General features: G+C 42.4%; 1 protein-coding gene across 1 annotated transcript; it reads left to right on the forward strand.

Moving 5' to 3' along the window:
* The first annotated feature begins 11291 nt into the window (after positions 1-11291).
* On the forward strand, positions 11292-16459 carry LOC123493881 (uncharacterized). Its single transcript, XM_045228160.2, has 5 exons — positions 11292-13483; positions 14788-14870; positions 14946-15050; positions 15260-15372; positions 15806-16459. Exons 4-5 carry the CDS (start codon positions 15283-15285, stop codon positions 16391-16393), a joined length of 678 nt encoding a protein of 225 aa, XP_045084095.1. The 5' UTR covers positions 11292-13483; positions 14788-14870; positions 14946-15050; positions 15260-15282; the 3' UTR covers positions 16394-16459.
* Positions 16460-17032: the final 573 nt, after the last annotated feature.

Raw genomic sequence — 17032 nt, forward strand, 5'->3', positions numbered from 1 at the left:
GGGAGAGTGGACCGCTGTAGATAGATGGGGAAGGTGATGGAGATGTTGGTGAAGATGACGGAGGTGTTGGTGTAGATTGCGGTGATGATGATGGCCCCGGCGGTGTTCCGGTGCCACCGGGAGAGAGGGGGAGAGAGCCCCCCTTCTTCTTCTTCTTCCTTAACCTTCCCCCTAGATGGGAGAAGGGTGTCCCCTCTAGTCCATGGCCTCCATGGCATGGGAGGGGTGAGAGCCCCTCCGAGATTGGATCTGTCTCTCTGTCTCTCTCTGTTTCTGCGCTCCCAGATTCTGGCCTTTCACCGTTTCTTATATTCCCGGAGATCCATAACTCCGATTGGGCTGAAATTTGGACACGATTTTTATCTGGATATTGGCTTTCTTCGGCAAAAGAATGGCACCAACCGCCTTACGTAGTGGCCACGAGGGCCCAGGACGCGCCCTACCCCCTGGGGCGCGCCCCTCACCCTCGTGGGTCCTTCGGGCATCATCTCGTGTTGATTCCACTTCCCAAAATTCACATATATTCCAAAAAAAGTCTCCGTAAGTTTTTATCCCGTTTGGACTCCGTTTGATATGGATTTTCTGTGAAACAAAAAACATGCAACAAACAGGAACTGGCACTGGGCATCAATATGTTAGTCCCAAAAATAGTATAAAAAGTTGCCAAAAGTATATGAAAGTTGTATAATATTGGCATGGAACAATCAAAAATTATAGATACGACGGAGACGTATCACTACCATCATCTTTCAACTTAGCTTTCTCTAGGAACGCATTAAAATTCAAAGGAACGGTACCACGGGCCATTGATCTACAACAACATAGACATGCAAAATACTATCAGGTACTAAGTTCATGATAAATTAAAGTTCAATTAATCATATTACTTAAGAACTCCCACTTAGATAGACATCCCTCTAATCATATAAGTGATCACGTGATCCAAATCAACTAAACCATGTCCGATCATCACGTGAGATGGAGTAGTTTTCAATGGTGAACATCACTATGTTGGTCATATCTACTATATGATTCACGCTCGACCTTTCGGTCTCAGTGTTCTGAGGCCATCTGCATATGCTAGGCTCGTCAAGTTTAACCCGAGTATTCTGCGTGTGCAAAACTGGCTTGCACCCGTTGTATTTGAACGTAGAGCTTATCACACCCGATCATCACGTGGTGTCTCAGCACGAGGAACTTTCGCAATGGTGCATACTCAGGGAGAACACTTGTACCTTGAAATTTAGTGAGATATCATCGTATAATGTTACCGCCGAACTAAGCAAAATAAGATGCATAAAGGATAAACATCACATGCAATCAATATAAGTGATATGTTATAGCCATCATCATCTTGTGCCTTTGATCTCCATCTCCAAAGCACCATCATGATCACCATCGTCACCGACTTGACACCTTGATCTCCATGGAAGCATCATTGTCGTCTCGCCAACTATTGCTTCTACGACTATCGCTACCGCTTAGTGATAAAGTAAAGCAATTACATGGCGATTGCATTTCATACAATAAAGCGACAACCATATGGCTCCTGTCAGTTGTCGATAACTGTGTTACAAAACATGATCATCTCATAGAACAATTTTTATAATCACGTCTTGACCATATCACATCACATGCATAAAGGACAGCCGATGTACTAAAGGATAACCTCCGTACTAAGCAAAATAAGATGCATAAAGGACAAACATCACATGCAATCAAAATAAGTGATATGATATAGCCATCATCATCTTGTGCCTTTGATCTCCATCTCCAAAGCACCGTCATGATCACCATCGTCACCGGTGCGACACCTTGATCTCCATCGTAGCATCGTTGTCGTCTCGCCAACTATTGCTTCTACGACTATCGCAACCGCTTAGTGATAAAGTAAAAACAATGACAAGGCGATTGCATTGCATACAATAAAGCGACAACCATATGGCTCCTCCCAGTTGCCGATAACTCTATTACAAAACATGATCATCTCATACAATAAAGTTTAGCATCATGTCTTTACCATATCACATCACAACATGCCCTGTAAAAACAAGTTAGACGTCCTTTAATTTGTTGTTGCAAGTTTTACGTGGCTGCTACGGGCTGAGCAAGAACCGTACTTACCTACGCATCAAAACCATAACGATTTTTCGTCAAGTGTGCTATTTTAACCTTCAACAAGGACCGGGCGTAGTCACACTCGGTTCAACTAAAGTTGGAGAAACTGACACCCGCCAGCCACCTGTGTGCAAAGCACGTCGGTAGAACCAGTCTCGCGTAAGCGTACGCATAATGTTGGTCCGGGCCGCTTCATCCAAGGATACCGCCGAATCAAAGTATGACATGCTAGTAAGCAGTATGAATATTATCACCCACAACTCTTTGTGTTCTACTCGTGCATATAACATCTACGCATAGACCTGGCTCGGATGCCACTGTTGGGGAACGCAGAATTTCAAAAAAAGATCATACGCACACGCAAGATCCATCTAGGTGATGCATAGCAACGAGAGGGGAGAGTGTTGTCCACGTACCCTCATAGACCGAAAGCGGAAGCGTTATGACAACATGGTTGATGTAGTCGTACGTCTTCATGATCCGACCGATCCTAGTATCGAAAGTACGGCACCTCCGCGATCTGCACACGTTCAGCTCGGTGACGTCCCACGAACTCTAGATCCAGCAGAGTGTCGAGGGAGAGCTTCATCAGCACGACGACGTGCTGACGGCGATGATGAAGTTGCCGATTCAGGGCTTCGCCTAAGCACTACTACGATATGACCAAGGTGGAAATCTGTGGAGGGGGCACCGCACATGGCTAAACAATCAACTTGTATGTTCTAGGGTGCCCCCCGCCCCACATATATAAAGGAGGGAGGGGGAGGCCGGCTGGCCTCCTTGGTGCGCCCCCAAGAGGGGAATCCTACTAGGACTCCAAGTCCTAGTAGGTTTCCACTAAAAGGGAGAGAGGGGGAAGGAAGGAGAGGGAGTGGGGGAAAGGAAAAAGGGGGGCGCCGCCCCCCCTTCCTTGTCCTATTCAGACTCAAGGGGGAGGGGGCGCGCGGCCTGCCCTAGCCGCCCCTCTCTCTTTCCACATAAGGCCCATCGAGGCCCATTAGTTCCCCCGGGGGTTCCAATAACCGTCCGGCACTCCGGTTTTATCCGAAACCTCCCGGAACCCTTTCGGTGTCCGAACATAGCCGTCCAATATATCAATCTTTATGTCTCGACCTTTTCGAGACTCCTCGTCATGGTCGTGATCACATCCGGGACTCAGAACTACCTTCGGTACATCAAAACACATAAACTCATAATACCAATCGTCACAGAACGTTAAGCGTGCGGACCCTACGGGTTCGAGAACTATGTAGACATGACCGATACTCGTCTCCGGTCAATAACCAATAGCGGAACCTGGATGCTCATATTGGTTCCTACATATTCTACGAAGATCGTTATGGGTCAAACCACATAACAACATACATTGTTCCCTTTGTCATCGGTATGTTACTTGCCCGAGATTCAATCATCGGTATCTCAATACCTAGTTCAATCTCGTTACCGGCAAGTCTCTTTACTGGTTCCGTAATGCATCATCCCGCAACTAACTCATTAGTCACATTGCTTGCAAGGCTTATAGTGATGTGCATTACCGAGAGGGCCCAGAGATACCTCTGCGATACTCAGAGTGACAAATCCTAATCTTGATCTGTGCCAACTCAACAAACACCATCGGAGACACCTATAGAGCATCTTTATAATCACCCAGTTATGTTGTGATGTTTGATAGCACACTAAGTGTTCCTCCGGTATTCGGGAGTTGCATAATCTCATAGTCATAGGAACATGTAAAAGTCATGAAGAAAGCAATAGCAACAAACTAAATGATCATCGTGCTAAGCTAACAGATGGGTCAAGTCAATCAAATCATTCTCTAATGATGTGATCCCGTTAATCAAATGACAACACATGTCTATGGCTAGGAAACTTAACCATCTTTGATTCAACGAGCTAGTCAAGTAGAGGCATACTAGTGACACTCTGTTTGTCTATGTATTCATACATGTACTAAGTTTCCGGTTAATACAATTCTAGCATGAATAATAAACTTTATCATGATATAAGGAAATATAAATAACAACTTTATTATTGCCTCTAGGGCATATTTCCTTCAGCTCGAGAGTGGAATTTGCTCCTCTGATGATGGAGAGATATTCTTAGGGCCCTCCCGCTATGACGGCATCCATCATCGTCTATCCAGACACAGGTGACTACGTCACAGGGATACCGGAACATGTCGACGAGAAAGAAAAACAAAACCGGCAACGAGGAGACCGGTACAGTGAGCATGTGTATGACTCAAGAGGATACTGATACAGCTCACCTCGGGTTTTGTAAAGTATCGGGAAGAAAAGGGAACATCACATGATAACTAGGGTTCACTCAAATGTCATTCGCGTACTTATAGAGATCGATATGGACGTCCACGGTTCTGCTATCGTTCATTGAACGAAAGGGGGTTTCGTTCATGTCTATGTTTACTGAACCTACAGGGTCACAAGCTTAAGGTAATCACGATCTGCTGAGTGTTAGCAAGATGAAAATAATGAGAATATATTTTTGGATTTGTTTCATTAATATTCGAAATAGTTTCGAGAGGAACTGAAAGCGTTCCGGGGTCACGGGAAGGGTTTCGAAGTTTATCGCGCAATACTGGGTATTTTAGATAAATAATATATAAGGTGAAATGTTTCTGGTGATGTTAAATTAATAATAAAAGGCTCTAGTAATTGTTGGCAGGCTTTTATATTTAATTTAATGTTGATAATCCTTAAAAGGCCATATGATGAAAGGAGAATTGGCCCACATGGACCTAATAGGGGAGGCACCCCCTTTTCCCTTGTGGGGAGGCCGAATTGCCCCCTTTGGCCGGCGCAAAGGGAGGGGAGCCCTTCCACTCTTGTGGCGCCCCTTCTCTCCCCTCCAACCTATATATACTAGAGGCTTTGGGCATTTTTGTACACACAAGTTTTGGAGTCTCCTCTAGTTCTCTAGTTCTAGTTCTAGTTGGTCCTAGCGGATCAATTAGAGCTAGACCTAGTTCCTCTGATCCTTATAATTATAAGCCTAGTGTGGTTCTAATCTTGTCCCTTTAATTCTCTGGCAATGATTAGCATTGGACGGCGAAGCGTTGCCGGAACATGAAGACCGTACGCTTGCAACTCATAAGAGGCCATGCTTTCGGTCTTCCGTTCGAGGGACTGTTCGTGGGCGGTTCACGGGATCGTTCATCTATGGTTCAAGGGACTCCAAATACGATCTACACTGGCTCATCTACTTCCGTTGCAACTCAGAGTCAAAAACGGTCGAATCTAAGCCGTTTATGCATCTTCATATTGTTCCTGGGTGATCGCAGGGCGATTTTTTTTTGTTTTCTACTATGTTTCCCAACAATAATATGGGTGTTTATCTATTTGAAATATGTCCAAAAGGCAATAACATAAGTTCTTATTTATTTTCACGTTTGTAACTAATGTTTATATTTATGTGCTATAACTGTGGTGGTCATTGAATATGTGATTCAGAGGAAACCCCATTTGTACGTGTGGAAACATAAACGCCAAATAGTTCCCTAGTAAAGCCTGTAAAACTAGCTCATGTGTTGAACGATGATCCTGTTTAACTGATCATAGGACGTTGTTAAAGTAAACGATGCTGACAACAATGAGAGCACATTGTTAATAGAACAATGGTACTAAACTGACCCGACAACAAAATATACCATGAGATCATATCGTCACCTTGTTATAAGTATAATCATGAAAGTGTTAACGTATACTTACGTCCATAGACCATTAGAATGTGGAGTACCTTCATGACACACGTTTTCTTGGGTATTCTCAAACATTACCCGTAATAGGGTGATTATAACAATAGCTTTTGGGTACATCGGAAATGTATGTCTAGTGACTAGATAGTTAAAGACTAGGATTTGATCCTCCGACAATGGAGAGATACTCTCTGGGCCCTCTCGGTATTATGATATCCATCATCGTCTGACCAAACACAACATGATATGATCATGGGATGCCGGAATACGAAAACTAGAAAAGAGAACAAAACCGGTAAGGAAGGTAACTTAGCATTGTGATCAAGTCATTGTTCACAAAGATACAAAAAAAGTATCACCTTATTTTTTGTTAATTATCGCCGAAGCAAAGGAAATTGTGTATGTAAAAAAGGTCCATCAGATAAATATATTCATATATATGCAGGGGTCAATACAGGTGTGCGGATCCCTCTATTGACTATTGACAGGAAAGTGTGTTGAGTCATGTCTGCATATTACTGAACCTGCAGGGTCACACACTTAAGTATGAACAGTTTGTAGAGTACTAAGAGGTATTCGGAATACGATACAATTGCAATAAAAATGTTTCAGAAATATCAAAAGTCTTTTGGCAGAAACCGAAAGCGTTCTGGTAAAACCGGGAAAGTCTCAGAGTACCCTTGAACCCATTAAGATATCCACGGATGTCTAGAAACCTTCTGGAGACCCTTGTGGGCAGCCCCCCTTGGATCTAAATCTTGTTCACCCTAGTGGGCTGCCCCCCTACGATCTAAATCTTGTTCAGTCAAGAAGGGAGCACATAGTTATGGAAAACCTATAATGAACTAGAAAATAAATCAGACATCTGATGAACAAGATTCGAATAACTATTTGAAACTTGTGGTTCTTTTTTGCAGACTGGTGGATAAAAGAGGGAGAAGCAGTTGTTCTTCAGAACATTGTCCTCATCGCACAAGCATCTGAATAACAAATTGGGCACTAGAAAAGTACCAACAGCCAGTTTAGTAGAAAAAAAGTAATCGAACCTGATTTGGACGAGATTAAGAAGGATACATGGTGATTTACCTCCAATTCATGAAGTGCATTGAGGTACACTGTGGTATCCTTCTGCACCACAAGTTGCAAGGGGAACGTAGATGACCACCGGCAGTAGTGGTAGTCCTTGTTGATGATTGTCGTCGTCAACTTCGGCAAGCAGCGACAACACCGTCCGGTAGGAGTCTGGAGATAGCGGGTTGATGCGGCTTGAACTACGTCGTTATTTCCCAAAGAGGAAGGGATTATGCAGCACAGCTACGGTAGCTATTTCCCTCGTGACGAGAGCAAGGTTATCGAAGCAGTAGGAGACCACGCAACACTATGTAAATGGCACCTGCACACAAAGAACAAATACTTGCAACCCGACGCGTAAGAGGGGTTGTCAATCCCTTCCGGGTAAAAGATAGATTTTTTTTGTAGTAGATTGGATAAATAGATCTCGCAATAAGGCAAAATAAAATAAAAAAAGTGCAGCAAAGTATTTTTGGGCTTTTGGAATAATATATCTCAAAATAAAAGCGAATAAAAATATATCTCAAAGACAAATACGATAAAGAATAGACCCGAGGGCCGTAGATTTCACTAGTGGCTTCTCTCGAGGAAAATAGCATACAGTGGGTAGATAAATTACTGTTGGGCAATTGATAGAACTTCAAATAATTATGGAGATATCCATGCAATGATCATTATATAGGCATCACGTCCAAGATTAGTAGACCGACTCCTACTTGCATGTACTACTATTACTACACACATTGACCGCTATCTAGCATGCATCTAGTGTATTAAGTTCATGGAGAAACGGAGTAATACAATAAGAATGATGACATGATGTAGACAAGATTTATTCATGTAGGAATAGACCCCATCTTGTTATCCTTAATAACAACGATACATACGTGGCATGTCCCCTTCTGTCACTGGGATTGAGCACCATAAGATCGAAACCATCACAAAGCACCTCTTCCCATGGCAAGAAAAATCGATCTAGTTGGCCTAACTAAACCAAAGATTTGAAGAAGAAATACGAGGCTATAAGTAATCATGCATATAAGAGATCAAAACTCAAATAACTTTCATGGACAAAATATATCTGATCATAAACTCAAAGTTCATCGGATCCCAACAAACACACCGCAAAAAGAGTTACATCAAATAGATATCCAAGATACCATTGTATTGAGAATCAAAAGAGAGAGAGGAAGCCATCTAGCTACTAACTACGGACCCGAAGGTCTACAATGAACTACTCACGCATCATCGGAGAGGCACCAATGAGGATGATGAACCCCTCTGTGATGGTGTCTAGATTGGATCTGGTGTTTCGGGAACTTGCGGCGGCTGGAATTGTGTTTCATCGACTCCCCTACGGTTTTTGGATTTTCGAGATATTTATAGAGCAAAGAGGCGGTGCGGGAGGCGGCTGAGGTGGGCACAACCCACCAGGGCCTGCCTGGAGGCCCAGGCGCGCCCAGGTGGGTTGTGCTCCCCTCGGAGCCCCTCTCTGGCACTTCATTGGCCCATCGTGTGTCTTCTGGTCCGGAAAAAATCTCCAAAAAGTTTTGCTGCGTTTGGACTCCGTTTGGTATTGATTTTCTACGAAGCAAAAAACAAGCAAAAATAGCAACTAGCACTGGGCACTATCTCAATAGGTTAGTCCCAAAAAATAATATCAAGTTGCTATAAAATGATTATAAAGCATCCAAGATTGATAATATAACAACATGGAGCAATAAAAAATTATAGATATGTTGGAGACGTATCAGCATCCCCGAGCTTAATTCATGCTCGTCCTCGAGTAGGTAAATGATAAAAATAAAATTTTTGATGTGGAATGCTGCCTATCATGTTCATCACATATTCTTTTCCTTTGTATCATGGACATTTGGACGTTTATATGATTCAAAGCAATAGTCTAGTTTTGACATGAAGATTTTAATACTCAAGCATATCAACAAGCAACCATGTCTTTCAAAATATCAACACTAAAGCAAGTTATCCCTAGCCCATTATGCTCAATCGTTGATCCATTCATGAAACAACCTCACATATTAGCTACACCCAATGCTCAAGTACGATCATAGTGCCCCTTAGTTGGTGCTTTATAAGAGAACATTGGTGCGCGTCGGTCCTAAACAAACGGTTTTTAACCCCTTTCCGTGACGGCATTTGGAACTGTCCCAAGTGACTGTGGGCGATAGGGGGGTCCTTCCCACACGACCCAGAAACAGTCGGGGACAGGGCCCCTACAGTACTCCTACTCGTTTCTGCTCGCATTGCCATCGCAGTCGGTATTCTGTGGTGCTACGTTTACGATGCGCGACCCATCACAAACGGTTCACTATTATAGAACGTGTATGATGCGCGGCCCATCACAAACGGTTCACCGTTAAGAAGATTAGCTAATCATCGTATGAGTGTCGAACAGGATTACCAAACGTCGGACTGTCGTAACATCGCCGTACACGACAACTATCGCACACGCTATTCTATGGTGCAATGTTTACAATGCATACTTCATCAGAAACAGTTCATGGTTGCGAATTGTGTACGATAAGGCAACTAACACAAACGTTTAGTTTGCCCGCACCATTTGTGATAATGTCTGACATCGCACACGCTTTGCAAACGGCAATTGTGTGCATGCTTGCACACGTTTCCTCTCTGTGAACCGTCTCCGATTATGATGCATATCGCAAACATTTGTGTTTTACCAAACGTGTGTGCCGTAGCAACCTGGAGAGCGTAAGTTCACCATCTTTTCCAAATTGTACCGGATTTGGATTTGAATTTGAATGTATGCTACAGCTTTATTCATATCCATCAGGTTCAAACAACCAATGTATTATTCGATTCATAGGTACATATGTTCAAGAATTACAGAAGAACCAAATAAAGAATGATGAATGACAGTTGTATACTTGTACCATTAAAGACGGTAAAGAAAGAGGCGAAATATATTCTGGTTGCTGAACAAGGTGAAGCGGAATGCCCATATTGTGCCCTCCTCCATGCAGAAGGCACGCACGACTCTAGTCCAACCCCTTATGATGGCCGACCGCCCATCCTTCACGGTCTTCATGAAAACATCTAGATAATCATCGTGTTCTGGTAGAAATTTTCTCTTTTCTTTACCTTACCATTACTATGGTAATACCTAGATCTATTCTTGTCTTTATGCCTAGCTAGGGGCGCTAAACGATAGCGCTTGTTGGGAGGCAACCCAATTTTGTTTTCGCTTTTTGGTTCTGTTTAGTAATAAATAATTCATCTAGCCTCTGTTTAGATGTGTTTTCATGTTTTAATTAGTGTTTGTGCCAAGTAGAGCCCATAGTTGTTTGATCTTGCTGAAAAAGACAGAAACTTTGCACTCACGAAAATAATTGTTAAAATTCACCAGAACATGATAAAATACCAATTATTTTTGCAGTATATCAATATACAAATTGTCCAGGTTTTCATAGTTTTTCAGCAGTTTTGGAGTTTCAGAAGTATTCGAACAAATCTGATTTCTACATACTGCTCTGTTTTTGACAGATTCTGTTTTTCGTGTGTTGTTTGCTTATCCAGATATAACTTAGTTGGGAGAACATGAGAGTTCTCAGAGTTCAGCGATTCATGACCGTCGGATCGGATTTTTGATGCGTTCTGGACCGTTGGATGTCGCCCCTGGAAGATCCTGGCCGTCGGATCAAAAACTAACACTGCTACAATGAATAGTTACCGCCGTCTCGTGCCACCGCGCGTAATTCCGCTGCCTCACCAAGGGCATTTCCGTCATTTCACCAACAGGGGGTATAAAAAGGAGGCGGCTCCCATGGTGGAGACCTAGCCGCCGCCTCCTCCTCCCGCACCCGCTCGTCCCTCCTCATCCACCCAACCCCTAACCCTAGGAGCTCCCGCCGCCGCCGCCGTCTACTTCGCCTAGCCCGCCGGACCGCCGCCGTCCACTTCCCCAGCGTCGTCGCCGTCGTCCTCACCTGCACAGGCAGGAGGAGCACCCCCACCATCTCCTCTCCTCCTCCCCTCATCACGAGCCAGGACCATCATCCTCACCTGCACAGGCAGGAGGAGCGCTCCCACCATCTCCTCTCCTCCTCCCCTCATCACGAGCCAGGACAAGGAGGTCAGGCGACGCGTCTAGATCACCAAGGAGCCGCCCGCAAGGTCGGCCATGGGGCGACCGAGCAGAGCAGGTGAGGAGGGAGACGTTGGTTCCTCTTACCCGCTGCATATATAGGTCTATATATCGTGATTCGTAGGGATTTTAGCCTCAGCATGGCGCGGTTGCTGCGGATTGGTTGAAGTGAGTCCCGTACCAGTGGATTTGATCTCCCCTGAATCTTTCTGCGTTTGGATCCTTTTGCATCTCCTGTTCCTCTTTTGGTTTCTTCTTCTTGCCTCTGTCGTTCCTTTGGATGTTTCTTGGGCGATTTTGGCTGCTTGCTGGGCGTTCATTTTCTTCTTTTGCTTCTTTCATTCTTATGTGCTTCCTCTTCACCTGATTGACATTGTATTGTTTATGTGCTGCCTAATTTGTTTTGCAGGTACTATGCTTGTCGTGGATTGCTGCCTCACGTGTACGCAGGGCACATCTTGGGTGTTTAGGTAGCTGACTTAGCCCCCTAATTTATTTTTCTTATTAGGTTTGATGCGTGTATGGCTCCCTAATAAGCAGTTCTCTTTGCTGCATCATGTTCTTCCGGTTGTTTGATTGATTAGAGAGCCCTGCCACATTTATTTACGAGAGGAGGTGCTTGATAGATAGGGATTTAGTAGAAGAAACTGCTATATAGGGATGGTTGTTGTGTGTTTACTAAAGAAATTTTTGATGCAGGCCTCGGGCTTTCTTGGGTTAAGTGAAAGAGCTAGATTATCCAACCAGTTCTCTTTGAGTTTGCACATAAAACCTTCATCTTTAGTACCTGAGCTCAGACGTCTTGTGAATCTTTAGTACCTGTTTGTGCTCCTATGATGAATTCCATCGTTTCTGTTATTTGAAGAGAACAAAATGGGATTTTCTCAATTGGAGCTTTGGATGAAATTATGAATTTATAGGCCTGGGAATTTTACATCTTCTTATGTATTTTTTTCTCTTTCTCATGTTAAGTTAGCATTTTGGTGTTGTGTGTTTCCAGATTGTGCTCTCACTAACTTATTTGGCCCATGTACTAAAGATGCACGGCTTGATTTTAAAATTATGGTTACAAACACAAAGCTAATTGGTACTCTGTTCCACACTACTGTTCCTTGGACCATGATCTCGCAAAAAAGAGGAAGCCAAACACAGGTACAAGTGTTTTCCTTCGCCCAATCCAATGGATTTTTCTTAGGGCCGTTGACTACATCATTTAACCCCACATAAATGGTTTTGAACTAGATAAAACTAATTTCATTTCTCTTTTTATCACTATACTTATGTTATCTGAAAAAGCTGGAGCGCATAACGCTTTTAGTTTAGCCACAAGGTGCTTGATGCTTCAGCCACAGGAAAAAATCAAGGCCCTTTTAGTTTATTAGCAAGCCGCTTTCATGTAGTTTATGCTCTTCTTCCCTTTTTCTTATCATACATAAACCAATTACTCGCTTATTTTCATTCCCCTAATTACTTTGAGATATTCCATACCATATTATCTGAAAACATTACCGAGTTGCTTTAATTCATTTTTGTTCTACTATCTTCTTTCAGGTCCCGATTCAATAACTTTCTTATAAGTTTCTCTATTTTATCCTATTAGATTCCAAATCTGACTTTGGGCGATTGCTTGAGGGAGTTTCCACTTCTCTTATTGTGTGTGATTCTTGCTATAATGGCCGAATTGGTCGAGTTGTGTGCATACTGCTGAAGCACCAGTTGAGTTTAAATCATCTGAAGAATGGGACAGAAGTGATGATAATAAGATAACAATATTTCTTAAGCCTATATTTGGTTTTTCCTTCCTCTTACACTAAAATGTGTACTCTCATTTCTTGAGAACAGAACTAGGGCAGTGCACATATATGATTTATTTATTCTTCTTTCATATTGGAGAGAGTGGCAGTACCTTGCCGATTACACTAATTTTGTCCTATTAGAGTGTTCTGTATATTCTCTAGCTACTTAATGATTTCTTTCTTGGCTATGCTTAATTTGGTATTTGAGGTGCTAACAAATAGGAGCTGGGACAGAACAGTGTCGTTTTATTTACTTCCTCCTCCTATTCTAATGTTGATGCTTTGCTTTTGTGATTGCAGATGGAGTTGCAATGTTGAGAAGATCACCATGTTAAAAGATGAGCATTTAGAGTAGTGTGTGCTCGCCAAGGACCTTTTATGCTCATGTGTAATCATCAATTCTTTTTTCCTGACATTTAGCATGTAGTCAACTTTCACTTGTATGTACAATATATTACCTTTCTCAGTTATATGACTTGCACACACAATATATTGCATCTGTAGGTCATGTGACCTGCCTATGGAAGATATGAGTGTCCTCGGAAAATATTATGATGTTTGATCTACTATGGTTGCCACATTATGCGAGTCAACATTTAGTGATCTACAAGTTTAGACCATGGCACTATGTTCAATGCTCAGCAAATCCACCCTTTGCAGGTATGTTTGGTAGTTCATTCACAAGTGACTTGCAATATTTGCTTACTTAAGTTTTGGTGTTAATTTTACCTTCTGTTCAAGCATTGTGTGTTTTGTTTGAAGCTTTGAAGTAATAAACATTAGCTTTGCTAAAAAATGTCGTCATGTGGCGTGGTTATTGTTTGCTGTTACTTGGTTGTTTATTCCTGACCATTACGTCTTGCCGATGTCGTTCTTGCGGACCTGAACTATTTTGACAGGATGACAACTCCCCCTCCATCCCCAAGGGGCCCGAAACATATGCACTTATGTTCAACAACTATATTATGAAGTAACCGTGTTCATGCTTGATCCAGCTAAAGTTCTAAATCAGTTGTTCATGCCTATAAATAATTTAGGGGTTGATGACAGATTGTTTATCTTTGTATCAATACTCAAATTTTGAAGTTGATTGCACACATCCTAGAATGACATCCAAAGAAAATTAGAGAGTAAATAGCTAGCATAGTGACAAGTCTGGACAATATCATGTATAGGGGCTTATCAAGCTATCATGCAGAAAGATTCACTTTTCGTACATTTGCAGGTTAACATGCCATATAACAGCCTGGATAAAAAAACTAATTATTCATTAAGTTTGGCAAGTGAATGCTCGGTGAAGATGATACTAAAATTGACAGACTTGCAAGTATTGAATGCCATCAATTACAAAACAAAATTATCTGCAATCCTGCAAGTTTCTTCACGTGTTTCAAGCACCGATAGACCATCACATGTTTGAATTATTTGTTTTTCAGAGATTATTTCTCTGGATTTCCATTTTTATTGATCAAAAGGTGTGGGTGCAGGCATCAACAATTGCAGTGTTGAGTGGTCATAACCACCCGCTTTTGTTCCCACATTTTACAAAAATGCTGCAAAGATACATTTGATTCTAATTATGCTAAAAACAAGGATTTGGTCTGGATTAAGTACAAAGTACCAAATTGACATTTTCTTCCTTAGTTATTTACTTATTGTACTGTGTCAGATGGCAATCAGTAGGTGAATTGTATGCTGGGTTGCAAATTTTACTTCTAAGTAAGACCACATGAACTACAAAGCTACATGAACTACCATATTTTCTCATTTGTTGGCTGCACTAAAAATAGGGACATGCTCTTACAACGGCGCTTTCTATTTGCAGTAGTACTGTTGAGCCAATTGATACTAGGTGTGCATGAATATTTGCCTTGCCAGTATGATTTGATTCGGACATGGATGGGTCCTGTCTTTTATTCCACTTGTTTCTTTGCGTGTTCCTCATCTTTCTAGATGTCTCGCAGTTGGGACGGTGGCGTGCCAGAAGGGCTATCTTGCGAGTTGACAGGAGAGGGAGTACACCGGCGAGGCTTCTGAGATGGCTGAGGTGGTTCTTTGCTTCCCTGATTGTCTTCTCGTTTGTGCTGTTCATGTGCTCATCTAGGGACTTTTTGTCTTTTAGGGATCTGTTTAGGGTTTGCTGGTTGATTTCTCCTGGCCGGGGTCTACTTGTGCTCTTGGCTCCCAGGCCGCGCTGCTCGAAGTTGCTTCGCTGGTTTCCTTGCAGGTGATTCTTTCGTCTCGTCTGTCCTCTTCGGTGTTTTTTCTAGGTTGTTTAGATGTGTAATTCAAGTTCATATATACGGTAGCGCTCTCCCCTCTTTTGTAGAAGGCGATATCCTTGCTCCTTTTTTGATCTGTCCGAATCCCTAGCTTCTGTATATTTAGTCCATAATGTGGAGATGTTCTTATAGTACCGTCAATTTATGCATCCAGGCACCCAAGCTTTTCTTCGCGCGATGGCATCAGGCGCACGGAGGGAGCTCTTCTCCGTCGGTGCGATGAACAACGACCGTGATCTCCGTTCCACACCGTCACCAGCTAGCAAGGTAGACCCCGTTTGCTTGGTCAATTCTAAGACATGCCTGTGCTAGATTTGTTTGAGATTTATGCAATTTTTTTACCCTGTTCATGCTTGCTCTATGGTCTGCCGTGTATCATGCCGTTTGGTTTCTGTAGTTTGCCTTCTTGAGTTTGCCAATCATGATCAACTCATAACACAATTGATGTTTGTGACCAGCCTTTAAAGAATGTGCCCTGCCTTACTTAAAAGCTTGTTTACATCATCATTGTGTTGCTGCAGATCTCTGGTTTGTTTTTCAGGTTTCTATTGCACGTATGTTTTGCTTGTCCTAAACCCGTCACCGATAAATGCTGATGCATTTCCATGTTTCTATTGCTTTGGTAGCATGATATTTCTGCATATTCCTCTTGTGGTCTGTACTATGTGTAAATGACTTACCACTCTATATATTTTAATAGATGAAGCGTTCTGTCATGATTAGGCCGAAGGCTATGCTTAGCGTCGTTCTTGCTGAAGCTGGTTTACCTGAGGTGAAGTACAAGACCTACGCATCTTACCGTGGCGGTATGGCGGCTACTGCTATCTTCTGGCCATCACAGTCGCGTTCGTCTACAGTGGCAGAGCATATGAGGATCAATGGTGACCCAGCTGTGGATGCCAATGAGGCCATGCAAAATGCCGCTACATGGTGCTTGGAGCATCTTCAGGCCACCATGGGTATTGAATTTGACTGCCCTCAAATGCAGAAAATTAAGACCGAGATGAAGTACCTATCGAGCAGTGTCGACGAGAAGGAGAGGAATATCAGAGATCTAAAGGTTAAGGTGGAAAAAAGGAATCTGTGGGTCAACGGGCTTACCAAGGGCTGGGGTTCACTGGCAGATGACCTGCTAGGTTCTGCATATGATCAAGCTTTGCTTCTGACTGGTGCTTCGGTAGTTCTACATTTTTTTATCATGGCTGAAAATGCATTCCACCGTGTAGGCTTACTCTCCTATGATGCTTTCTACACTCTTGTGATAAGTAAAAGACAGTACTTTCTTTGATCATTTTGATTCTGATTAGATCTTTATTTCCATTTAACTTCCTGCTATATCTGCATCTCCATTTAACTTATTGACACGGTTTCATTTCATTCTGTTTTAGTTTACTTAGAGTTACTAATTTTACAATCTACTCCTGACATCACTATTTCGTACTTTGTTTGGTTTAGAACAACTTGGCATGCACCCTTTTACCTCACGTAGTCGAGATATAATATCTATATTTATATATGCAACGGCTTCATGGATGGGTGTTTGGAGGTTTCCGAGGCTAACTTAAAGATATTAAACGAATACCAGTAATTTTATGTGCGTTTTATCGGCCATCTATTTATAGCTTCAATTACTTCAGACGTTGTTAGTCTCATTTCACACATGATGATAATATCATGCTTTCATCGCCCCTTCTTATCGTCGGAATAACAAGCTTGACCAAAATGTTCGGACGGGCACCCTCGCGCCCAGGCGCGTTCCTGATCTAGTTTTGATGAATCTATGGCTAGTATCGGAGGGTATAAACCATAGAGAAGTTGGAATACAGTAGGTTTAACACCAATATAAATAAATAATGAGGTCATTACAGTACCTTATGGTGGTGATTTGTTTTCTTATACTAACGGAGCTCATAAGATTTTCTGTTGA

The sequence above is a fragment of the Aegilops tauschii genome, chromosome 5, assembly GCF_002575655.3.
Source record: "Aegilops tauschii subsp. strangulata cultivar AL8/78 chromosome 5, Aet v6.0, whole genome shotgun sequence".
NCBI lineage: Eukaryota > Viridiplantae > Streptophyta > Magnoliopsida > Poales > Poaceae > Aegilops > Aegilops tauschii.

Bases quoted from the DNA above. Each gene is read 5' to 3' on its own strand.
- LOC123493881 (XM_045228160.2), top strand. From the start codon at position 15,283: ATGGCATCAGGCGCACGGAGGGAGCTCTTCTCCGTCGGTGCGATGAAC. The intron at 15,373-15,805 runs GTAGACCCCGTT...ATATTTTAATAG, and splicing joins CACCGTCACCAGCTAGCAAG to ATGAAGCGTTCTGTCATGAT.